This window comes from Aythya fuligula, chromosome 5 (assembly GCF_009819795.1).
Source record: "Aythya fuligula isolate bAytFul2 chromosome 5, bAytFul2.pri, whole genome shotgun sequence".
Classification (NCBI taxonomy): Eukaryota; Metazoa; Chordata; class Aves; order Anseriformes; family Anatidae; genus Aythya; species Aythya fuligula.
This window is the reverse complement of record NC_045563.1, coordinates 60,263,409-60,289,551: the sequence shown is the minus strand read 5'-3', so window position 1 is coordinate 60,289,551 and position 26,143 is coordinate 60,263,409. Positions and strand designations below refer to the sequence as shown.

The 26,143-nt window shown below is 38.7% G+C and overlaps 1 protein-coding gene across 1 annotated transcript; it reads left to right on the top strand.

Annotated features, from left to right (window-relative positions):
• The first annotated feature begins 905 nt into the window (after positions 1 to 905).
• On the top strand, positions 906 to 24,487 carry NUCB2 (nucleobindin 2). Its single transcript, XM_032188647.1, has 13 exons — positions 906 to 1,063; positions 7,323 to 7,466; positions 8,848 to 8,955; positions 10,239 to 10,365; positions 13,067 to 13,170; positions 13,919 to 14,104; positions 14,769 to 14,859; positions 16,410 to 16,468; positions 18,019 to 18,111; positions 19,130 to 19,219; positions 19,762 to 19,932; positions 21,144 to 21,225; positions 23,120 to 24,487. Exons 2-13 carry the CDS (start codon positions 7,323 to 7,325, stop codon positions 23,230 to 23,232), a joined length of 1,368 nt encoding a protein of 455 aa, XP_032044538.1. The 5' UTR covers positions 906 to 1,063; the 3' UTR covers positions 23,233 to 24,487.
• Positions 24,488 to 26,143: the final 1,656 nt, after the last annotated feature.

Genomic DNA, 26,143 nt, shown 5'->3' with positions numbered 1-26,143 from the left:
CACGGAGTTGGCACCTTTGACCTTTGTGTGTGTGTGTATATTTATATATATTTAAGCAAGAAAGCAAGAAATCAAAGCTCTCCTCCCGCAGCACTGAGGTATTCCCGGACAGACCACGGAGCAGCAAGCTTGCGGGTTCTTTTTGCACAGATTTTTGGCACGTTTTCAACGGGACTTTTAAGTGTCATTGTGTGCTTGTTTCAGCTGCGCCATCAAAAAAGGCTGCTTACATTTTTACAGTAAGCTGCTTGTGATTAGTTGTGATTACTGAACTGCTCCCACGAATTCACGCACAGTCGAGTCCAGGGCTTCCAGGTCCCACGCCAACGGTCTGCAAGCTAGTGAAGGACATTAACTAACCACGACACCGTTTCTGAAGTGGAAAACGTTGTGGGAAAACGTAACTTCATAGCACGGAGCAGTAAGTGTTTCCTGGGCAGAGGGGGAAGGCGCGAGCAGCACCAGCCCGCTGGCTTTGGGAGCTCCCTGCCACCACAGGCGCCCTGATTTACAGCTGGCAGCCCGCTCCTCTCCCACACGCGTAACCCAGCGGCTACCAAGAACCACTCGTGAACTCCTCGAATCCCTACACAGTTTATTTTTCCTCGCTTCTATGAAACGCTGTGAGAAATTATTAAAAAAAAAAAACAAAAAACACGAAGGGGCGGCGGGGCACGCCACAGCCCGCGCTGCCTGAGGCAGCCATGAGCCGCCCCGCCCCGCCCACGGCTGCGTTCCCGCCTCCCGCCTCGCGCCGGCCGCCACGTTCCTGCTCCCCCTCCCACCCCCCCTCCTCCGGATTGCGTTGTCCAATCGGAGCCCTCCGCGACGGCCGGGCCGGGGTCGGGCCCAGCCAATCGCCGCGCGCCGAGGGGGCGGGACCTGTACCCATGGCAACGGGGGCGGTCGGGCCGCCACCCCGCGCCGGGCCTGGCGGTGTCGCGCTCTATCGCGCTCTGTCGCGACGTATCGCGCCGTGCCGGGCCTCGCCGCGCCCCGCAGCCCCTGAGGAGCCCCCCGGGATCCCCTCTGGTCACCACGGAAGCAGCCGGCCTCCTGCAAGGTACCGGGGGGTGGGGGTGGGAGCGGGCGGGGGCCTCAGCGCGGGGCAGCTCCTGTCAGGGGCGGCGGGTAACGGCCGCGGGTAACGGCCACAGGTAACGGCCACAGGTAACGGCCGTGCCCAACGGCCGCGCCTCCCCTCAGGCTGTGCTGGGGGCTCCTGGTGGGGCCGCTGAGGGGCCCTCGGTTCCCCTCGGCTCCGCCAGGCCGCGTGAGGCGGAGGGCTCCTTCCCCCGGCCTCCTGAAACGGCCCCCGGGCAGGGAGGGGGGGACCTGTGCTCAGCATCGCGGCCCCCCGGGGGCGAGCTCGGCCTGGGGCTTGTTGTGGGGCTGTCGGGCAGCGTGGGGACTCGGCGTGCTGCAGCTGGGAGCAGTGTGAGTCTCGTTGGCCCCTGACCGGGTTAATTGACGTTAAAACGGGAGGTAGCGCAAAGTTTCAAACTAATACCGGCCGCTGGTCTGCTTAAAACTTCATCAGCAGTTAGATGAGCAGGCATCTGGCGTAGGCAGCCGGTGTAAACTTGCTTGTGGCTTGATGAGTCACAGAATCACAGAATTTCTAGGTTGGAAGAGACCTCAAGATCATCGAGTCCAACCTCTGACCTAACACTAACAGTCCCCACTAAACCATATCCCTAAGCTCTACATCTAAACGTCTTTTAAAGACTTCCAGGGATGGTGACTCCACCACTGCCGTGGGCAGCCTGTTCCAATGCCTCACAACCCTTTCAGTAAAGAAGTTCTTCCTAACATGCTCTTAACACAGGGTGGCAGGTGGTTATTTTGGCGTGTTCAGAAAAGCCCACTGAGGAAATAGAAACTCCGCAACAACAACGAAAAGATTCGTTTTTGAATGAGAGTCAGAAAAAGTTCCCATAATTTGGCTGTGTGGCAGTGGTGCTGGACGTAAGCTTGCATTTTAAGCGTACTTAAAGTGTACTTAAGTATGCATTTTAAGCATACTTAAAAGTTTTTTTTCAAAAGCTGCCTCCAAGTGATGTGTACATAACTTAACCTGTAATCATGAAAGGGAAAGCGGTAGCTCTCTGAGGTAAGAAAAAATGTAAAATGTTATAATACTGACTCAAATGTCAGAGGTGTGAAAATATTGACCCGTACTTATAGTGATATACTGACTAAACAAACGTGCTTTAAGAAGGAGAGATAACATCCCTTACTGTTAACTTGAAAGCTTGTTAACTTGAAAGCCAGTGTTGCCTTGATCTGAAGCCTTTGCAACAGTGGTGCTTACCTAGTAAATTATTGTGCTCTCGTCCATTCGTTTGCTCAGTGAGCAGAAGAGATCTCTGTGAACCTCCTGTAAGATGCGTACCAGACACAAGTCTTCCAGATGGGGTTATGCTTATCCGTAGCTGAAACCACTGCCAGCTACTTAAGCCAAATCAAAGCAAATTACCGGCAAAATTCACGTTAATTTCAACAAGGACAGGTCTTGTTCTGCAGTAGACATGGTTTGGCAGTTGGAAGAATGAAAGAAATTGCATCCTATTAGAACAGTTGTAAATATTCGGCTTCCTCATAGGTAATTCAGACAATGTATAGTCTATTTTTGTGATTCCATTTCTTGTGCTTTATGTTCTTTATAATATGAGTGAGATGTTTTTGTACATTTGTACTTCTAGAAGTGTAGAAATCAATGTGAATTAGATGGAAATAAATCTCATTAGGCAACTACCATTAAGTGCCCAAACATTTTTAAATCTGGCTCCGTTATGTTAGATGTAAATTTATTCCTGTTAGCCATATTCTGTTCTCTTACCAAAGGGGAAAAAAAGGCTATTGAGGTCCTGATGCAATCAAGGTTTACTCTAGCATGGTCATCTCTTGCTGACTAGAGCAAAATGTGTACTAGTGGGTGATCACATAGAGTAACTGAAACAACTTTTGAAGTTAGAGTTAAAGCAGACTTTTACAAGCAATCTTTCTGTTGCAGGTGGTAGCATGTTTGAAATGAGGTTGGTTTTTATGCCAGCACTGACAAAATTGCTGCTTGCACTTATCCAAAATGAATTTGTGAGATTCCAGGTTTGCTGTCGTATTTGTTCCATATCTGAAGTTGTAGTATGGGAAGCTACGTTTTATACTGTTTCTTGATTTCAAATATGCCTTTTAAGCTGATAAGAATTTTTATCTGATACGTACTGAATTCAATACAAGTTTATGCTTGCATGTTAGTTTCAGAAATCTTTTTTTCTAGGACAACTTTACTGTAAAGGATTGATAAAATCAACCAAGTTTTAAAAACAAGACTAACACTCGGTATTCTTCAGTTAGTAACATGTCTTTACAGACACTGATATTTAGTTTTCTAAAACAATGATGTTAGCTTCTTGGAGACGGGTGTTATATAAATATGCATGTGTATTTGCGTGCACACAGGTTTTTAAATATATTGCCACTAGAATTAAAAACAGTTGTCTTCTCAGGCTTTGCTTCTGACAGGGCTAAGCATGTGTAGGAGCAGTCTGTATATGTTTTGCTTCTGTGCCATCCTTATTTCTGGAGAGAAAACTCTAGTTCCATTGAAAACAGCATGTGGTTCTTTCTCACTTGAACATTCATATTTTGTGTTACTACATAGGATCTCCCAGCATTTCAGTGACTCATTTAATAAAACAGCTGAACAGTATTTTCAGCATTTTTTTTTTTTTTTAAAAAAAAGGTTCTGTCAGCAAATGTTGTACTACACACAGCTGAGGCATGCTGTCTTTTCTGAGAAGCTGAAAAAAGAAGCTGTTCTATCAGCCAACTTGTAAATGTAAAAAGGATGAAGCAGGAAAACTTCATTGAGAAGTGAGAAAAATAAGTACAAGAGTCAAAAGAAAAGAATTTAAGTAAGCATGGTAAAAAGGAAGGACTCCCCTGTCTTTATGTACTTAAATGATGTGCAGGTATATCACTCAGAGGTGACAGCTAGCTCAAACTGCTAGGAGCGCTTTGTCTCCTTCAGATATATTTGTAATATAATAATATTCTAGTACTGAGTTCAGAATATTCTTAACAACACGAGGATTAGTGGATTGGATCAATGGGTTATTGTATCTTTTTTTTTTTTTTAAAGCAACACTTCCTATGAGGATTGTTGACATTTCCAACAATACAGCATTAAAATAGGAAGCCATAGTATAGCTGTGACTGTAGAGAATATTGCAATCATCTTTTATGTATGCGCCATTTCTCACACAAGTTTAATTACTTCCATATCAGATACAGCAGGCGTGCAGCAGATTTTGTGAATAGGTAGGCTTTTTCTGCAGGTCTGGATTTACCCATCATGGTATACACTGGTGTGGCAAGTGCAAACACGCAATGTAACATTTACGGTGCTTATCATCTGCTTCTTATCTGCTGAGTTTCTAGATATACAGGCACTGTATGCTGCTATCATTGTGTTTGCCTATTTCAGACTTTGGGCATAACTTCTTAAAACATATTTGTTGCTTTGCCAGGAAAGCAACGGAGACATCAGTACCAGAACTCTGCTGTTTCCTGGGCAAGAGTTGTTAGGTGAATGAAAAGTAAATTTTGTAAAAAAGTAGATGTATTATAATCACCCGACAGCTGTGTAAAATAGGTGTGCTAATGCCATGCTTTGCTGCTTGCGTTAATGTGGCTGGAAGTAGCATGTAAAGCTTTAGAAGCTGCATTTTGTACTTCTCTTTCAAAGCTCATAGCTGTTAATGATCCAAATGTCCGATTCTTTTCCACTGGAGTTGATAGGAATTTGTGATTGAATTTAGTGGGAGATCAAGGTTGCTGGCAGACATCCTACTCCTTGTCTTTTCCAGTTGGATTGTTCTGTTCAGACAAGAACATTGGTGGCTCTTTTTCCTGCTCATTACCTCATTCTTTTAGCTCTCACTAAGAGAGAGGTTTTTTTTTGTTTGTTTGTTTTTTTTTTTTTTTTGTTTTTTTTTTTTTTTGAACGCTTCCTACTCAGAGAAGTTTCTACTTGGTTTTCTTCCCAAATACTGGCTTTGTTTATAAACTACATTATTTGTCAGTTCTGGAGCACCACATTTATTGTTAGTTCTCTCTGTGTGTTACAAGTATAAATGTTTGTTTATGTCTTTATCACTTTAGAACTTAGTTAATTTGGAAAGATGAGTTTTCTTGTTTGTGATGCAAGCAGACTAGAGTTTTGCTGCCTTTTAATCTTGGTGGGCTATGTGTCTTTTACTAGAATCACTTAGTTTCCAAATGCAAATCATATCAATGGCTCTGTCCATTTATCTTTAAGATAGGAACCATTGAATTATTAAAGTCAGCTGGTAAAACTTAAATTTCTCTTAAACTGTGAAATAGCAGCAGGAAGAGTAGCAGTAACGATAGGCTAGAGCAAGGCCATCATGGCCGGGCAGGAAGACCTTTGCTGTGCTTTAAGTACTGCTGATGGCAGTGCCCAAATTGACACTGCTCCCCTTCTGCACACTGTGATTGGCTGTTGACTTGGTGGCTTCTGGTCCTTGCAGGGGAAACCCCGTCTTTGAGTCAGCATCAGTCATCAGTAGATCTACTCTAAAATGCCTGGAAAGGGATGGGCACCTTGGAACGGGTTTATCAAGAGTCAGGAACTGCTGAAGGTAGTTGATAACAGGCTGGGCCTCGGACGAACTCTTAATAACAAAGTACTTCGGGGAACAAAAAACAGAGTCTCATTTTTCTCTCATCCTGCCTCTCATCACTTCTCTCTAGTTGCTGAGTTTGAGAATCATGCTCAGTTTTCTCCTGCAGCTGACTTTGCAAGGGGCCTGGTTTCTCTTTACTAGTACATGTCAGAGTAACGTGTTCAGTGAGTTTGGACTGTCACTGTGACGATCTAAAGGTTGACTTGTCTTAGTCACCTGCTTTTATAGAGGTAAGTTTTGATACTTTTTTAATAGTCTTGGACTATAAGATACCTAAATACAGTAACTCTGTCTTCACTAGGTAATTTTTTATTTTAATAAATGTATTTCCAATGTATTCATTATAGCACAGGCTTCATAAACAGGTGGGTTCCTCAAAGTGCTACTGGAAAGCCTGTGTTAGGCAAAGTAGTCTGTAAAGTCAGCTGCGATGATGAAGACATTTTTGTTTATCCACTTTGTCTTCTCTGCTCTTAATTTTTTATGGTACTTGTGGATTTTTATTTTTGCCTGTTGTATCAACGTGGCAACAATACAAACATCTGGTGCACAACCTGAAACAAAATTGCTGGATGGGCAGTAGATAGCCTTATTTTCCAGAGCAGTGTCTCACGTCAAATAGATGTCAAAACCAATTTGTGGTACCATCCAGTCTCTCCAATTACATATAACAGCATGAAGTTACAACGACTGGTATTTTCAAAGAAACCCAAATTGCCTGTAAGCATGAATCCCACTGAAAGCCAGCAGATCCAGTGGCATTCAGTCTGATTAGTGCTTTTGTTCTATAAGCTCTGTGACTACTGTAGTTTAAGATGATACAGTTCCAGTTGCCCATCCTATATCTCTGTTAGAGGTTACTGATCCCTCATATGAGGGTTGGCAGAACAACATATTTGCTTATTCCTTAGTTTCAGTTCCATTTGAACACGTTACATGTCAGTTTTCTTGAGCAGCAAGGGGAAGAAGTCCTCAGAACTTGTGTACTCCTCTCATCTTGAACTGCTGATCCCCATCTCCACAATTCACATGTCCCTAGAAGTCCCTAGGAACGACCTAAGCCAAGTTGATCTGACTTTCCAGTGGGGACCTGACAAGCGCTGACATTGAATCCAATACCCTCAATGGGGCAGCAACACTAGCTCCTGCCATCCCATCTGGTAGTGATCAGATGTTGTTTTTTTTTTTTTTAAATTGAAAGCAACCGGTATGTGCTATAACTGAACAGAATCCATTTACGTTCTTTTTGCTGAGGATGTGATTAATAAAAGAGCTTCAGAGAATCCTTGTCATTCTCAAGCCTAGAAAACAAAAGCTGGATAAGTAGGTGTATTTTTACCTTCAACTATTGCCTAGTCTCCAATAAAAGAGAGAATATTATCTCTATATTTCCCTTTTATTTTTTTCTTCTTTCATATGCTACTTTTATGAATAAAGCATATCAACAATTAATGCTGTATCTAATTCTTTGAGTTCCAGCATTCCCTGAGAGCAGTAGAACACGTGAGAAGTAGGTTATTATAGGTATCTATGTAGGAATGTCAAAGAATTCTAATCAGCACAGTATGATAACATCACTTATGTTATTTTTGTGACTTGGTCTCGTTTCAGATGAAGAGGCTATCTCTCCTGCCCCAGCAATGTATTCTGCTGATGTCATGTCTCTTAGTGGCTTTGGAAGCTGTGCCTATAGACATAGATAAGACAAAAGTTAAAGGAGAAGGCCATGTAGAAGGAGAGAAGATAGAAAATCCAGTAAGTATAATGAAATTAATCTAAGTAGTTTGTACTAATTGTTAGTAATCTGGTTATAGCAGCCCTCTGTCCTGAAATTTAGATGTTTTTTACTGGAGCTATATGCAGGAAAGAAATGAATATTAGCTGATATTTTCAAACAGTCTACCATCTGCTGTAGCGGGGCTCCATTTAAATTTGTTCTCTTTTCTTAGTTATTTTCTGTGAGCTGCTAAAGGTGAGGTAGCAAAGTGAATGAATTCCCCAGTTTACAACAGGAAGCGCTGCTTATTTTTCCACAGAGACTTCTTTCAAAGTGAATGGAATTTCCTAAGCCACCAATGTTTCCAGTTCAGTGCTTCAAATAGAACAGGAAAATGTTTGATCAGGGGAATACAGTTAGCTTTTGCAAGTATGAAGTTTTTTCAACAACAGACATACTGTGTTTGTAAGTGCTACAAGCGTCTTCAATGAAAACACATTGGAGATCTTGTACTTGCTAAAGTACTTTGTAATGTACTACAGTAATGTACTTGCAGTTTTTTGTTGTTGTTTTTTTTTTTTTTTTTTTTCCAAGAAACAAATCTCCGGTATCAGCTTTTAATAACTGAACAATACCGTTGTTCCCTGAAAGCCAAATAAACTCTCGTTGAAGCAGATTTTTTTTCCAAAATTAAATTGAGTCTAGCAGTTCTATTTCCACTGGATTGCCCTTACTGAGAGTGGTTTTTTTTTTTTTTTTTTTGTACCACAACATCACAGGAAAATGCATAAAGAGAATGCATGCCACAGGAAGATGAACTGACCTAGTGTAAAGTTTACCTAATAGGTTAAGTCCTGGTTGTAGCTCTGGTTCATCTGCCCTCAGCTGTGCAGGTTCAGTAATCTCATACTAACGTTAAATGTTTCCCAGACATAATATCTGCTTATTTTTTGACAGATACGCTGATTAAAGCCAAGTATAACTTCTCGTCGTTGATTCTGGCAGACTGGGGGTGGCTGTCTTTCTAAAAAGATTTCTAGGAAATGCAGCAAATAGTCTCTATTTTCTTTTGCATCTGAGGGAAAAGAATAGGCACTATTCTGAACTGCTCTTGAAATCATGTAATGAATTAATTGCACTGTTTAAAAAAGAAAACAATGCTATATTAACATGACAGATGCTTGCATATGACATGGATTGTTAAATATCTTCCTCCTCTGTCATCAGTTACTGACAAATTAATTATAAGAGTAAGTTGCTATAGGGCAACGATGCAGATCAGAAAAATGAAAGATATTTAGGACAGCTTAATCCCTGTGTAGCTGAGAATTGGAGTTTAGTTTAATAATTGTATTTGAATGAAGTAAAATACTTGGTAGCATATTCTTTCTTTTCTAACTGTATCCTCCTTTTTTGAAGGATACAGGGCTTTATTATGATGAATATCTCAGGCAAGTAATAGATGTCTTGGAAACAGATAAGCATTTCAGGGAAAAACTCCAGACTGCTGACATAGAAGAAATAAAGGTAGGTACATAATGTTAAGTGAGTCTAATTAAATCCATAATCATGAACTGTGCAAGACAGATGTAATCTTTCTTTGCTTTTTCCTTCATACTCCTCTTAGTTTTTGTGAGCTTAAATTTCCTCTCATTTTTCATTTACCGAGATACTCAGCTCTTGCTAGAGCTTTTCCTTTAGTAAAGAGACAGCAGGTGTTCTATTCCTTCAAGAATATTCCGTAGTATAAAACAAAATCTATACTTGAATGCATGGTTTCTGCCTTCTGCCTATCCACTAAAAATCCAGTTTCAGACTCCAACCAGGATGTATGTTCATTTACCTCTGCAAGCCTAACTGTCATTTGCTTTTTCCTGCTGAGCAATTTGGAACACTAATTCAGACAGGGATTTATATGCCTTCTGAGATTAAGATATTGTCATATTGATTAGTGATACACTGTGGAAGAGAATTAAAAGAAAGTCTGATTTTGAAGTCTGGGGAAGTTGAGGAGTTGTGCTAGAGGTAAAGTCATTGTGTGTAAATTCCAGAATAACAGACTTCTGGCATTCTCCACTGCTGTCCTTTCTTCTGTGCCAATTCAAATAGCACTCTCTCCAAAACTCCAGTTCATTTTTGTCTTACGCGTTTCAATTTCTAGCTCTAGGTGGTGGTTGTCCTACTTTCCCATTTCTGATCTAGAAATTCTGCAAGGGACAGGTGGGACACAGTCTGAAGTGACAGACAGAGAGGACTGCTTTCTGCATTTCTTTTAATTTCTCATGGTGCCGTTGGCAGTTCTTGACTCTTCTGTGCTACATCTAGTGCAGCTCGTGAAGGTTACTAACCATTTCCAGAAACTGATAAATATTCTTGCAGTACATGCTGGCAGCTGTCATTGCGCTTGTATCTTCTCCCAAGTCTTTCAGCTGTTATCAAATGTATGGAGAATACAGCATTGTGTTTATCTCACAGCCCTTTTGAACCAATTTGAGAACATTTGATCAAGCAATTTGTCACTGCAGCAGCAATACCTCATGAAGTTGCTGAAAGGTCACACTTCTGCTCTTTAGGGGAGCAAGATGTTTAGAAATTCTCTTCTCAGAAAGCTTCTGGGATTCTCTTTTTCTACAACCATAAGCTTAAAAAAATTGAATATGCTCTTTGAAAAGAATTTGAGATTCTAATAGCATGGGCTACAGTATTGGCAAAGACTGACAGTAGTCTGCTGTCTTGCTGATTATCTCTAATGGGAATTGTGAAGGCTACTTCTAGTTTTTATCGATAACTGATAACTTTTTTTTTGACAGAGTGGAAAACTAAGCAGAGAACTTGACTTAGTTAGCCACCACGTGAGAACACGGCTGGATGAACTTAAACGACAAGAGGTGGCAAGATTAAGAATGTTAATTAAAGCTAAAATGGATTCTGTTCAAGGTAAGAATACAAAATTTAACTAGGTGGGTTAACAGATGAGGTTGCATTGGACAGGTATCCAAAATGTAACAGCTATGCTTTCTTTGTTGACAACATAACAAACATAATCTGAAAGTAAGAGTGTCCTTTCTGACCAGGCCAGGGGACAGTAAATATAAATCTTGATAGGAAACTGGAGAAAAAAACATCTATTTTATAAATAACAACTTGATTTTGGCAGTGGATTTTTCAGATACTTCTAATCCTTTCTCAGTCTTTTTTTTTTTTTTTTTTTTTTATAGCACATCAATTTATAGATCACTCACCGAGAACTAGCAACATATACTAGCTAGGCTGTTTCAGAATACAAGACAGAATGTTTAATGTTTTTGCAAGGTGGAAAATGATTTTTTTTTTTTTGTAGTCAGTTAACGTTAAGTTTCCATTTTCTCTTTTTAAATGCTTTTTCCACCAATAAGAACTATATTACAGGTTTATAACAGACATTAAACATTTAAATTCAGAAGATGATTTTTCTTGTTTTTGAGGATTTTTTTTAAGGTTTTGGATGAAAGAAGAACATTTGGGTTGAAAAAACTTTTTTTTTTTTTTTACTTGCTAATGAAATTGCTTGAACGTATGCAATGTCTTTTAAAGAACAAAGTATACAGGTTTCTCAAGAATCTGATTGGTATATGTTTGCTTGGGAAAAGGCGCTATCTGTTTTCATTGCTGAAGAATTTTTAAAGTTTTCATCTAGAACTAAATCTATGATTCTTATTGGGTATTACTTTTTGAAGATAATTGGTTGCCCTTAAATAAAGATCATAATGGATTGCATGATCTTGTATCCAAAACTGTTTTTCACAATGAAGCTTGAATAAATAGGACTTAATTTGTCTGTGCAGATTATTTTCTTGCTCATAAAAAATGCTGTCAAGTAGGAGGAAGGGATCCCACTGAATGGAATAGGTAATATGTGAATCTAAACTACTGTAAGAAAAAGGATCTGTCTTCTAGGCTAATTCCATTGAGTCAAATTTAGAGATGGTAAATAGGCCAAAAAAGTATGTGTATACAAATTTGTGTCTATGGGGATGTCAGGAAAAAAGTGTGATTAATTTGGGAAAGAAGGTATTTTTAGAATACTACTACCTTTTCAGTGTGGTGTTTGTTTTTTTTTTTTTTTTTTTGGTGCAGCTGTAGTACAATTAATGAATAATGATACAGAGTTACTTGAGAGCTTCAAGATAACCTTTCTGTCCTTTGTTTTCTCTTCCTGGAAGTTTTAGTGCAGAGAGTGCAGTCCACCAGTAGCTAGACAGTGCAGACCAGACCTCCACAGGAGTCAGTGCATTGCCTCACGTACCTGTCAGCCCCCATGCTTTGTCATTCTCAGGAGGTCTTTTAGCTGCTGAGAGCTTGGTCTCGTGCTCCTATTGCAAGCAAGCAGTCCAGCAACATCATGTTGACACGGTGAGCTAGTTGACAGCAGCTCATGATACCTAGTTATATTGGTAGTAACTGTATACTTTATTTTTTTTAGTGATTTAATCAACTAAGTAGTTCTAGCCCTATTTCCATAAATCAAGAGTAACTAACAGAGCATGCTTTAGAAAAATAGTTTTTTCCTACAGCAGATCAAGCATATAAATACATTCTGTTGCCGTGACAGAGCTTACATTTAGGAAGAACAAGAACAGATTATACCAGTTCAAAATATTCAGATGACTACTAATGTGAAAGAACAAGAGTGGGAAAATATTTCATGAAGTTTGTAGTGGGCCCTGTCAGTGACTACTTCACATCATGTATAACTGTATGCTCAGATTATTTATAAAATACAGCTGTATCTGCACACCTATGCGAAAATCTTCTCCATGTAATACCATGTAATATCTTAGCCTTCTATCTGTTAAAATACAAAAAACTTTCTTCTCAGATGGATCAGGTTAAAAAAAAAAAAAATCACAAGACTTGAACATATGCCCTGTCTATGTTGTGTCTTGATCCAGATGTATTTTAAAACATTTGCACCAAGAATCTGCTGAACTGACCAGTACAGGATGCAAGAATGTTAGGGGTTGGGTGACTTTATTCAAGGACAACTCTTAGATATTACAGTACTGTGGCAAGTAAATGCTGTCAAACAGAATGAGTTGTTTCTCTGTCTTTATAAGGAATGAAGGAAAACAGGTTTTGGGGCTTTTTTTTTAATGAAAAAAAAAAAAAAAGCTTAAAATTACACTTCCAGAAAGTGTTTCATAAACAGGCTAAGTTGCATATATTTCAGAAAAAACATGATCTCACCAGGGAGGAATGATGTTTGAAATATGCCCCAGACAGTGTGTACTGTTCTATGATAATACAAATACAGCACTGAGTGTGAGAGAAACAGTTTACCAAGGGATAACAAGTTCAAAATGATATTTTCCATTTTTTAAAAAAACATATTCTTTACTAAGACATCTGGCAAAAGCTTGCCAACATTGTTGCCCAGAACATACCAAAATATACGCTGTTTAAGATAGCATTATTATCTAGCTTTACCAGTTAAAAACCTTGGTAGCAGCCACACTTTTATAATGAAAAAATTATTCAGTCCTCAAGGAGCCTGAGGTACTTACAAAGCACAAGCTCCTGTGTGAATGTATTTAACTTCCTGATCTTGTTTGCTTTCAACCTTATTTTAATGTTTTACATTTGTACCTTGTTCTTTCAGACACTGGCATAGACCATCAGGCTCTCCTTAAACAATTTGAGCACCTGAACCATCAGAATCCCGACACATTTGAACCTAAAGACTTAGATATGCTGATCAAAGCAGTAAGTGCTAGACATCAACTACTCTGGGCTGTTTTTTATTGGTATTGTTTCTTCTTCTTTACTACTTTTTTTTTTTTTGTAAAGGTGATATGCAGTTTTCAGTTTCGGAGAAAAGTCAGTTGTCTCCATTGCACACTTGAAAACTATTGTCAGTGTACATTACACTAGAAAGAGCCTAAATTTTGCATCCTTTAGTACCTTGACCTATCTGAAAATAGTGCAACTCTAAATCCCATACAAGTACTTGTCAGAAGTTCTCCCCTCACTCCTTTCTCTCTATATAAATGGCTTTGTTGATTTAATCTGTAATAAACTACTGCAGAGTAACTCCCGTTATTAATGGAGGCACTGCTCTCGTTAAGTTCTAGGGGAAGCTATGAATGTTGTTATGCTGCAGTAAACAAGGACTTAATGATACTATTTGAAGCTGTACTTAATTAGCACATACTTAACTTGAGTTAATTTATTATTAATTGAGAAAGGATACCTTGATGCAAAAGTTGTCTAAGCAATTGAACCTTTGCAAATTAAATGCTGTGAAAGTAATAGAGGGAGTGAAGAGAGATGTTTATGTTCCACTGTTGTGTGAAAGGGGACCACAGACTAGTCTACCTTGTGTTTAAAAGGGAAATGGCAATATTACCAGCTGTGTCCCTAGACCTGAACAATGCAGGGTTTTTACATAATCTTATATAATGTGTTAATGTAATTATGTGGCGTAATCATGTGTACACATCTATATTTTTAGGCTACAAGTGACCTGGAGAATTATGATAAAACCCGCCATGAAGAATTCAAGAAATATGAGATGATGAAAGAACACGAGAGGAGAGAGTATTTAAAAACACTGGATGAAGAAAAGAGGCAGCGAGAAGAATCCAAATTTGAAGAGATGAAAAAAAAACATGGAGATCACCCTAAAGTTCACCATCCCGTAAGGCTACAGTCTGTCCTTACATATTTTTAAGGAAGCTTTCCTTTCCAATAAGAAAAAGCTAATAACAGGAAGCAAATAACAGGAGAAATCCTCTTTATTCGCAGGATTATTTTCTTATTGATGTGGGAGCAGAGTGTGGGAAGAGCACCGAGAACATTACAAAACCCCACTATGTGTACTTGCTTTTTTTTTTTTTTTTTTCCTATATAGGTAGTCTATTTGCTGGCAGAATTATTATTTACAAAGAAGCTAAAATGTACAGGGAAGAGGCAAGAAGGGTATTCGAAACAGTAGGAATGCCTTCATGATATACTTGGCTTGCAAGGAACTAACTCAGAGCATCATTTTCTCTAGAAATGGCAAACCGATTGAGCCCCCTTGAGCTGTTGCTTGCAGATAAGTCAGTGTGGCCATGGCTAATTATACAAGCATTCCTTTCCCCAGAATATGCACTTTCTTGCCACTTCCCTGGGCCTTTCTGTCTAAAGGAAGTATGTGACCTGTGTAAAAAGGAAATTGAAGTAAGTTCCATTAATTCTATTTGGACCATGACTAGTCAGGGAAAAAAAAGAGCCTTTCAGATAAACTGTATTGCAAAGCTAAGGCAGTAAAATTACACTTAATCATCTTTTGAATAGTTTTCTTTGTAACCAATCCACAGGGAAGCAAAGATCAACTGAAAGAGGTATGGGAAGAAGCAGATGGACTAGATCCTAATGAATTCGACCCCAAAACATTCTTCAAATTACATGGTAAGAGGTTTAGTTTAATTTAATTAGCAAATGTTGTCACTATTATATTCTGCTGAAGATATTTATCTGGCATGTTTGTATTATTATAAGAAGTCTTAAAACTCAAGCAATTTGAATGAATCCAAAATGTATAGAAAAGATAGCTATGTTATTGTGTGAAAGTTTACTGTGGGGTCTAAATGCTGAAAGTGAGATCTTGAAGTACTCATAAAAGCAGAGAGCAAATAACCAGAAGTAATTGCTCAGGGAATTCTGGGTATTCACAGATCTCTCAATAACTAAAACGTTCACACACTGTGCTCTAGGAATAAGTCTTCAGAGGTGTGTTCGGGAAAACCTGCTTTCTCAACACCTCAGCAGATGAGTGCCAGACACCCCTTATCTTTGGAATGGTCATGGAAGCACCAAACCTCTTAAGTAGTTTCAAGACTTCCCTAAAAAGCACAACTCCAAATGTTCCCTGATACTTGCTCTGCGTTTCTGAGCAGTCTGCTATTAGAACAATGAAATAATAGGAGGGAAAAGTATGCATCTCAATAGGCGTTTTGTTTTAAATATGATTATATAAATTGTAACCTTATATTCTGACCTTGTTAAATGCTTCATAATAAAGTATCCTTAAGCAGAACCTGCCTGGCACTGGACTCTGAAGGGTTGAACAGTACAAAGAATTTGACTAATGCCAATGAGAAATTAATTGAAGGAATGGTCTAGCTTGAGTCTAACCTTTTATCTTGTTTTATTTATATTTTTATTATATTTAGATATTAAACCTTATTCCTTCTTTCTAGAAAGATCTTGAAATGTAGTTTTTTGAAAAATTTTGCTCTTTTATGCAAGTCTTAATAAAACAGCAGTAGGTAAAATAACCTTTTGCCTTAAAGCTGAGTGTATCAAAAACTTTGAAGCAATTGAACAAAAATATTGCATAATAGCCCTTACTTGAAATAGACATTCCCTTTCAATTTCAGATAGCAGTAACAATACAGCTATTCAGAGTAGAACATAGCATACAAGGTGGATTGTTGCCAAGTATTCTCCTCTTGGATTGTTCATCAAAACAAACTTTAGTGATCTTTTCTTAAGCACTGCACCTTTATATAAATTTTGCACAACATTCGAGAGTCCTCCTGCTGGTTAACAATCTACTGACTTAATCTACTGACTTATGTTATTCCTGGATCTGTTTACCATTGTAGTTGTAGTTGTTAAATTGGGACAAGTTGTTCTCCGCAATATTTTCTGGCAATTACACTGGTTGCAGTCCTGTTGTGACCTATTTCAGTTTGCTAATCTAACAACTAGGGAGAATGTGCCAGTATTTAACCAATGGTTAACAGTCAGGTATCCAAAACCAGCAATACAGTTCAGCCAGTGTCTGATAAAAACCTGAAGAGAAAAACTGACATATGAAAACAGCATCTTGTTAAATGTGATTTTTAATCTGTATGGGATGTGTATGGTAATACATACTCAAATCCATGGAGAACTATTAGATATATTACTTTTTGTACATACTCATTTTGTATTTTCAACACTTCTTATTTTAGATGTCAATAATGATGGCTTCCTGGATGAGCAAGAATTAGAAGCCCTGTTTACTAAAGAGGTAAAAAAAAAAAAAAAAAGTACAGGAGCTTTACTTGTTTCAAAAAATGCTTGCAAGAATGTCTGTATTTTCCCCAAGTATATATAGGGGCTTTGGAGTACAAATTAGAATACTCAGGTTGAAATGTATGAACCCTACATGTTTCTACACAACTGTAAAAACATACGAGCAGGGAAAATAAAGGAGTTCAAAGAAAGGACTCTGACACCAGAGATGTATTGCTCATGTATTCCTCTGCTACAAGCTTGTTAATTATGAGACTTCATAATTAATCTGCAGAACAGCTGTACCTGTACAGTTTGCAGTGCTGAACTACACATGTGCTTTGGCTAGCTGTAGCCTGGTAGAGGTTCTGAAGCTGAGTAGCTGTGCATGCTCAGTGCTAGTCATAAGCCTATAGAGAGAAAGAGGGTCACACAATAAATACTTAGGCTGAAATTTTTGACAAAGTTGAAATGAATTCATTTGCCTCATCAGATGTATACATCCATTGAAGGACACCTGTGCACTACAGAAGTGGATACAGGGTTTTCACCTCACTTCTGTCTAGCTAGTTTGGAGCACATGGACACCTAATAAAGTAGGCAAGCTGTTAGTGTCTTTAGGCCTTGGTTCCTTCTCTGTAAAAATACAAGTATTAATGGTACTTTGCCTCCCAGCGTAGCAGCAACGTACTGAGATTCTACAGTGATGGGAGCTGCAGGAACAATGCGTGAAAAAAAGTCCTTGGCTTAATTTTTTCAGTAGGTTCTGTCATGTTATAGCAGGAAAAAAAAAAAATCCACAACTTCCCATTCAGAGATCCATCATTATAGCTGCAACTAACTAAAGATTTTTTTCTAGATTTCACAAATCAGGGAGTAAATATACTATACACTGTATATACAAGGTGATAAATTCAACCTACTCTAAATTGTAGAAGACCTGAAATTTGAAAATACAGATTTCTAATAGTACGCTTCCATAATACTTTTCAATACTACTATATGGCAGTCTTTTTGACCAGTATGCCCCAGCATTTTACAGTGTTTTAATTTAAAAATAAGTAGTCTGGGGACTTACTACTTAGGGCTAGGAAAGGTAAGAAATAAGTAGAAGCAAATAAGCATGAACTCACCAGAAGGACAGCATGCACAAAGAAAAATGGACCATTAAGCTAAGCACTCAATGTCTTGTGATATCCTGAATGCTTACAGTGTGAGTGGCATTCTCCAATTAAAAAAAGCTTTTCTGCCCTTTTCTCTAAACTCTGCCTGCTTTGAGTCAAATATAGGATGTCTGTGCATACTGAGGTCAATTTTACCGTGATGTCTGAAGCACTGAATTACAACAGACCACATGAATTAACTGAAAACTTGATCCTTAGCAATAACGACAGGCTTACTTGTTGCTTAAATACTATCATAAAAGAGATTTATACCTATAGAGACACTTGGAAAATGGTGAACTCATGTTTTCAGCAGCATTTCATACTACTGTTCCAAACATGCTCAGTGATTTGAATGAGCAGCCCTTTCTCCAAAGTAATATTTGATACATTTGAATTTCAGCTAGAAAAAGTTTATGACCCGAAAAATGAAGAGGATGACATGGTTGAAATGGAAGAAGAGAGGCTGAGAATGAGAGAACACGTAATGAACGAGGTATGAACTAACACTTAACAGATCTGATATTTTCCTGCTACACTGAATAAAACTCCTGATGTAACAGGTTGTCTTAAGTACAGTGCAAGGACATGAAACTATTGTTGCTAGGATTCACAAAGCTACAGTTCTCAAGTCCTATGCCTAGATGTTGATGTAAATGCTTGCAGATTAGATCTATTTTTATTTAAGAAGTTCCAGAGGAAAAACTGTGCTGTAGCTTCCATCTTTTGCAGATAAATTAGAATAGAAATTCCTTGTGAATTTTCTCAAACAGCAAACACTCTAAACATGCTCTTACACCTAGCAATAGGGTAAGATTTTGTGGGAAAAACAAGTAAAGCAATATCTTCTTTCACATGGCTGGCCTTCATCCCTTCAGAAGAGGGCAGAGCGCTAAAAGCATTACTTATGGCAGTGAATACCAGTGTTGGTTCTCTCTCTTTTTAAAGCTCAGGAAACAGAGGAAAGGGAAAAGGATGTTTTGATCTACCGTTTTTTCCACTTGTATTTTTTCTCTATTCAACTATATTCCTTAAGGCTGAGGAATGGAGCAAGCCTGGACTCCTATTATTTGTGAAGGGAGTAATTTCCTCCCTTACCCTTAAAGGTTTCTGACATTTTTGTTTTTATCCTGTCCAACAGTGGAGATTACTCTGACTCAGAATCAAAAAAATTATTACCAGAAAGCTACAAACCAGTTTTCTCAAAAAAGTCAGACATCCTGCTATTAGTGCTGGGGCTACAACCACGCATATTTTACTTCAAAATTGATTGGAAATATAAGAGTCTTATTTCCATTTTTTTTTTTTTAACCACGTGCGAGTGTGAGGAAAGTTTTTTAGAAGTTGTTGTAGGCATTCATTTGAAAATTGGACAGTTTAAAAATAAAATGGTTGTACTTGAAGGTATTTACATAATGATTTTAAATGTGAAGATATTTACATAATGATTTTAGGCGTTGTCTCCAGCAAAACTCATCCTTTAGGTTGAGCATGATTTTTTTTTCTTCTAATAGGTTGACATCAACAAGGACCGACTAGTGACTTTGGAAGAGTTCCTGCGAGCTACAGAGAAGAAAGAATTCTTGGAGCCAGATAGTTGGGAGGTAATGAGAATGTGTTCCAAGTGCAACATGCTGCATTATTACCATCACTCTAACCAGGAAACCAGATGGCACGTCTGTGACCTTTGCCTTTTTTCAGTCTTGTTTTGGTATGCGTGTGTGGTTAAATGCCTTAGCAAAATGTAATGTACAGAATGTAACACACTAATTTAACGCAGATGTAATCTTTGTGGTTCACATACAAAGAGAAAGTCTTGCGCCACCTCGTGGAGTCTAAAAAATTTTCTACTTGCTTTTTCAAACATAAAATGGGCATTCAAGATATGAATCAATTCTGAGGGAGGATTAGAGCTCAGCTGGAAGCAAGATCTTTTTCTCCTAACTCTAAATATGTGGTAGAGTTTTGTGAGGAAAATAGCTGAGAAATAACAATTTTTTACTGTTTGAGTAAGCATACTAACCCTTTGCATTGTCATTTAGTGACATCCAGTAAGTTATACAATTCAGCTAATAATTTCAGTGATAATGTAATCAAAATAGATGTGCATTCCTGCCTAGGTATTCATGTTTGTATTTTCTTGCAGACACTAGATCAACAGCAGCTTTTCACTGAGGATGAGCTGAAGGAATTTGAAAGTCACATTTCTCAGCAGGAAGATGAACTTAGAAAGAAGGCAGAAGATCTTCAGAAACAGAAGGAAGAGCTACAGAGGCAACATGACCAGCTTCAGGCTCAGAAACAAGAGCTTCAGCAGGTACACTTAGGAGAACAGTTTTCTTTTCCCTTTTCTTTATACTTATACGGACACTGTAACAGGTAATGACAATCCCCAGCTCTGGAGCATCCTTTACATTGATTTCTCGTATGAATCTCAGCTGAATTCTAAATAACACTGGTACTGCAGCACATCATAGTCTATTATTTCAAATTATAGCAAACTGTAAAGGTAAACAGTCACTTGCTCAGGCAGGAAGGAAAGGATGCTATCCAGGGGGACCTTGACAGGCTTGAGAGGTAGACCTGTGCCAAGCCTCATGAAGTTGAGCAAGGCCAGGTGCAAGGTCCTGGATCTGGGCTGGGACAATCCAAAGCACAAGTACTTTGTGGGCAGAGAATGGAATGAGAACTGCCCTGAGGAGGAGGACCTGGGGTCGTTGGTTGAGGAGAAGCTTGACATGAGCCAGCAATGTGTGCTTGCAGCCCAGGAAGCCAACCACATCCTGGGCTGCATCAAAAGCAACACTGGCAACAGGGCAAGGGAGGAGATTCTCCCCCTCAGCTGCTCTTGCGAGACCCCACCTGTAGTACTGCATCCAGCTCTGAGGCCCCCAGCACAAGAAGGACAGGGATGTATTAGAACGAGTGCAGTGGAGAGCCACAAAGGTAATCAAAGGGCTGGAGTGCTTCTGCTATGAAGATAGGCTGAGGGAGTTGGGATTGTTCAGCCTGGAGAAGAGAAGGCTCCAGGGAGACCTCAGTGTGGCCTTCCAGTACCTAAAGGGGGCCTACGAGAAAGCAGGAAAGGGACTCTTTGTCAGGGCATGTAGTGATAGGATGAGGAGTAATGGTTTTAAACTGAAAAAAAGGGTAGATTTAGATGAGATATTGCAAAGAAATTCTTTACTACAAGGACAGCAGAGCACTTAAACAGGTTACCCAGAGAAGCTGTGGATACCCCATTCCTGAGTTTAAGGCCAGGCTGGATGGTGCTTTGAGCAGCCTGGTCTAGGGGAAGGCATTCCTGCCCATGGCAGAGGGGTTGGAATTAGATGATCTTTAAGATCCCTTCTAATCCAAACCCTTCTGTGAAACAGCGCAAGTGTCGCACCTCAGTAGTTTGCCCATTAACCAAGATTTTACATGATGACTGTGCGTATTTCTCTGAAGTGTAAATCACTTATGTCACATCAGAGAAAATGATGTCAGAGTGAAGTTTTTAAACTCTGTTTTGTATTTTTTCACCAGGTTGTAAAGCAGATGGAACAAAAGAAACTACAGCAAGGAAATCCACCTGCAGGACCAGCTGGAGAACTGAAGTTCCATTCCCGTATGTATCTTTCTATGCTGACACACAAAATTTAAGATCTCCAATATGAGTCATTAAGAAAATATATTTTCTGTTGAAACTCTTAGTATACTGTAGTTTTAATGATCTGCATCGGGAGATTCATTAAACTGTCTTTAAGGGGGAAACTGCTTTACAGCAGTTTTAATTAACAGCATAAAATGGACAGAGAGGAAGGATTGCAGTTCACTGGAGTGTTTTGCCTGTTAGTTATCCTAGATAATGTTATTTTTAGGCTAAGATTTGAGTGTGCAGAGGAGAATAGGGACACGAAAACGACCAGGTCTGTCTGATATCCCATAGCTGCATTACCAGTGCAGAAATAGGTGTGTTAAAGGTAGTTCGCCTTGTGTATGCCACTCAAATCAAGTGTATTACAGCACGCAAGAATGGGAAGTTACAGTGATTTAAGTTCCACTGTTACTGTACAACCCTGCTGTTGATCTTGGATGTTTACACAAGAACTGATGTTGATGCAGCTATCATTTCATGGCTATCTGGTTAGGCAGCCAGATGAAAGCTGCCTGCTCTTCTGTTTACTCTTGAAATTTGAGATTATAATCCAGAATTGCAATCCCAGGCTAAGCCTGCAGGGAAAAAAAAAAAGCATTTAAATGTTTTCAATCTGTCTGTCTTCTGTGGTCAATTTAGCTGCAGTTGGGCACAATATGACATGACAAGTTTTAGATAGCATGAGCAACCAATTACTTCAACACCTATAGAGGATGATAAAGTCATAAATCATTGCATACAATCATGGGTGACTAAAGAAGTGGTCAGGTATATTTTAACACTTCTTATCCTCTGCTTTCGTACGCATCCTAACTTTTTCCTCCCCCTTGAGAAAGGTTGAAAATAACATTTTTTTGGCTTCCGTGTTCATATGTTAATATTGTAAGTACAGCTCAAGGAATTAACAGTCATCTCAAACATAAGGCTTTGGGTTATATCCAGACAGCCTTTTGAATACTGGATGGTCTTAACTGGTCCTGCAGGGCCAACAGTGAGACTTAAAACCTTAAATTCAGTGATTACAGCTCACTTGGCTGAATACCCTGAAATTCTACCCCTAAGTTACACAGTTTTGTGAGCAGAGCAAGAAATAATTGAACTTGAGTACCAATTCCATTTTATCTTGATTTGTTTCAAAGCTGCCTGTGGCTAATTTCAATTTATGACCCTTAGTTATGAGAGCCTCTCATCCCCTTGCCTCCCTTTTGTTAACATTTCACTGTGTAATAGCAGATGCCCAGGGACTTACTATAGTGATAAAGCTTAAAAAAAGGGCAGTATTGTAACAGATACTGTTCTTAATACCTGTATTATTTTATGTAAAAACTTTTTGCAGAGACATTTAGTTAGGTATCCTAAGCTTTCATTGACTTAGAACTAGTCAGTACACATTCACTGAATTAAGGAAATCCAAACTGTGAAAGTTAGCCTTATTCCAAGGTGGGCAAAAGGTGAAAGTTGTAAGGATTGTTAGTGTCATGATGGGTAAAATATAGGAACAAGTCATTTATATTTTTTCCCAAGCTTCCAACGTTGGGAATAAAGGTTTCATAAACATGTAACGTTTTAGAAATAACAAATTAATCTCCCAAAAGCCGAAGCATTATGCAAATATAAGCACTTTACAGAAAATAGAAACACCTACCTATTTAAGAGTAAACTGAATATTGTAATTTGGCAGTCTATTGTGTGATCTCAATCTGATTTTGTTTTAAGTCACATACAAAATTCTGGCTTCCATTTACAAACAAAAAATAAGGTTTTATGTGATTGTTACAATACTAGAAACATTTTCTTTGATACTTTCAACATACGGGGCCAGTTTAATTGAAGAGTTGTAAGTAGTTTTATTCTTGTTTTACAGCTGGGGAGCACAAAGTTGGAGATGCACCAAAACATCCTGCAGGAGATGATCAGCCTTTACCACCAGGACATGTTCAAGAACCAGCTGCTAGAACTGATCAAGTTCACCCTTAACCACTCGTGCCTCAACTTTATAGCATCTTTATTATTTTGGGGGGAGGGTAAAAGGTAGGGAGGGAGGGAAACAAACTCCAGTGAAACAAATTCCATTTTCTTCCCCAGATTATAAAGTCATTAGGAATATTATAGGTTAAATATCAATCAGACTTGAACCATAAATTAAACTGATTTTCTTCCTGATCCATCAGTGAGAAAGGCAACAATGGGATCCTTCAGAGGATATAATGGAGGAGGAAACAATTTTAAAGGTTTTTGTGGCCAAGAGAGCTGTTGCACTCTTCTCTTAAAAAAGGATGTCTGCCATTGTGTGTTTAGACACAAATCAGAATCTTTTCAGAGAAGAAACAAGAACTGGGCTGAATATCAAGCTAAGTCTTGTTTTATGTAGAAACTCCTTCCAGAAATGCTGAGAAGCAAAGTAGGGAGAAACAGAGACCATAGGTGAAGGTCTACCATTTCCAGTACTACCAACCACTTTCTTGAGACCAAATAAAAATCAAACTTCTTACGCCTAACCTTTAGAAAACTTGCACTTTCTAAAATCCAACCACCACAAAAATGCATGGAATACTGAATATTTTTCATGTTTACAGAAGCCTGAAAATTTCACTGTAAGCCTTCAAAAGAAATACGCAACTTTGGGTGTATTGGTCTGAACCGTCCTTGTTAAGATTAATTCTGTGTGGCAGTTGTATACTGAACTGGCTCTCGGGACAGTGCTTTTGTCCCTGTTTCTTTCATCAGGTGCCAGCTGATTTCAAAATTTTGCATGCTATTAAATAAGCTTTTTATGTTGATGGAAATATTGTGCAAAACAGAAGACCACTCACTGTCTTCTTCTGTACAGATTATCCTACCTCCTATGATAATACCAGATTTTTTCAGAATGCACCATATGCTTCAAGAAGCTCTTCTCAGACATGAATTTTTGACTTGTTAAGAGTCTCACTATTAACGCTTCTTAGTCTTTAAGCAGTTAGCTGATGTAAGTTTATGAAACGTCCTGAACCAAGGGTGCTACTAGATTGTATGATTTTGGTATTGAACCAGGATAGCTCCCTCATATTGTAAGCCAGAATTTTTCAAAAACCAACAAAAAAAACAACAAAAAAAACATTATGCCACTACAAAACCACCATAAAAGTTGATTTACCTGGGGGTTTTACTATAATGTTGAAAAGCTATGCGATTGTCCTTATTTGTCATCTGTTGAGACTACCCTAAGGTATAAACCCTGTCTTTTTTTAAACGTGAATTGTTCTGATTGTATAACGCTGGCTTTGAACTGATGTACACACACTTAAGCAAGCATCCTTTGAATTGCCTTCCTGTTAACAGCAAGCATCAGTCAAAGAGATCATTGGGGTTTTGAGCAAAGAAGCAGAGGCCAAGCCTGTGTTACGAACATTATGACGAGATGTTCCTTTCAGAATAAGACTCAAACGTTTTAAGCAAACTCAAAAGAGATGGGCAGCAATTACTAACATTTTGTATTGTCATTTGAGGAGTTTTTCACTAAAGAGTTGTGACTGGTAGAGGCTAGTCATGTTCCATACACATTTCATGCTTCCATCAGGATTGAGCACATTCATGATTTTCACACAATGGAATAGAACTCACTGCTAGAATAGATTAGGTTTCTTTATCTGTTTCATCTTAATTGTTATGTCACATTTCTTTTATTTATACCACTCAAGCAATTAGATTTTACCTTTTTTTTTTTTTTTTGCTGTTGTTCTATTTGCAAGTAGTTGACATTTTAATTTAGTTTAAAAAACAAACAAAACACCATCTCCACAGTTTGTTACTTCCATGTAATTCTAATACCAGTTTAATTATGTCTTTGCCAGGAGACTGAAATACCTTTCAACAACTTTATCTGTTTGCTAAGAGGCCCAGATATAGTTACAGCTATAGCCAGAGTAACAGCGCTTCTCAGTGCAGGGCCCTGGCTTTGGGGTTGTAGCCTGACAGGAGCAGCGCAAGGAAGGAAAAAAAAAGGGTGAGTTATTCAAACATCATGGAAAAGGTGAAGGGAATTTTTTCTTCCTGTCCCACATGGAAGTTCACAAAGGAAGAGTGATACAGCCTCAGACGTTTGTAGAGAATCAAGGACTAAAAACTTTGATCTGAGAACATTTCTACCATACAAATTATTCCTTCATGTTACAACTGCCTCATAAATGAAGGCGGCTATATGTGATGCAGCATATGCTCTCAAGTGCTTGCCACAGCTCAGGCTTCAATTTCAGCATAGTATCTGTTACATTTCTATCATTAAAAACTTGACTCTCCCTGATACAGGAGAGGAGCATTATATCCCCCTTACCCTGTTTATTTTGAAACATCCAGAGAGCTTTGCCCAGAACCATTGTAACATGGGTGCTGAACTCATCTTCTGCTTGCTGCAGTGTTGTGTTGGTGGTGATTGAAGCAGCTGCTTACGAAAAGCCAGAGCTTTCATTTGTCATTTCATGAGTTAGTGAGTTTCTGGTTTTACATTTCAACTAACCACAGAGGTGCATTCAGCATAAAGCAATGCTCACCTTCCCTTCAACTGCTGTCTGGTACCTAAATGTTCAGAAATGTTCTTGTCAGTGTTAATTTTAGTAATAGGCTTGCATTTTAACAAAACATGTAGTCTTTCTCCTTGTTTTTTTTAGAAGTAGAAGCAGTCCATTTTTTAAACTTTAGAATTCTTGATTGGATTCATCTCTAACAATAATGGAAGTTCTATTCCAACTATTTGCCCTAAAATTATGTGGAAGTCAACGCCTTAGTCCTCAATAGCACTTACGTTACTTAACTCCTAACTGAATAGACTTTAATTTTGCTGCCTAGATGGTTTTGAGATGAGAGCCCAAATTACAGCTTCATGTTTGTTTGCCCAATTCAGAGTTTCATA

Excerpts from the sequence above, each read along its gene's own strand:
- NUCB2 (XM_032188647.1), top strand. The coding sequence starts at position 7,323 with ATGAAGAGGCTATCTCTCCTGCCCCAGCAATGTATTCTGCTGATGTCA. Across the intron at positions 7,467-8,847 it reads GAGAGAAGATAGAAAATCCA|GATACAGGGCTTTATTATGA; the intron begins GTAAGTATAATG and ends CCTTTTTTGAAG. Across the intron at positions 13,171-13,918 it reads TAGATATGCTGATCAAAGCA|GCTACAAGTGACCTGGAGAA; the intron begins GTAAGTGCTAGA and ends CTATATTTTTAG.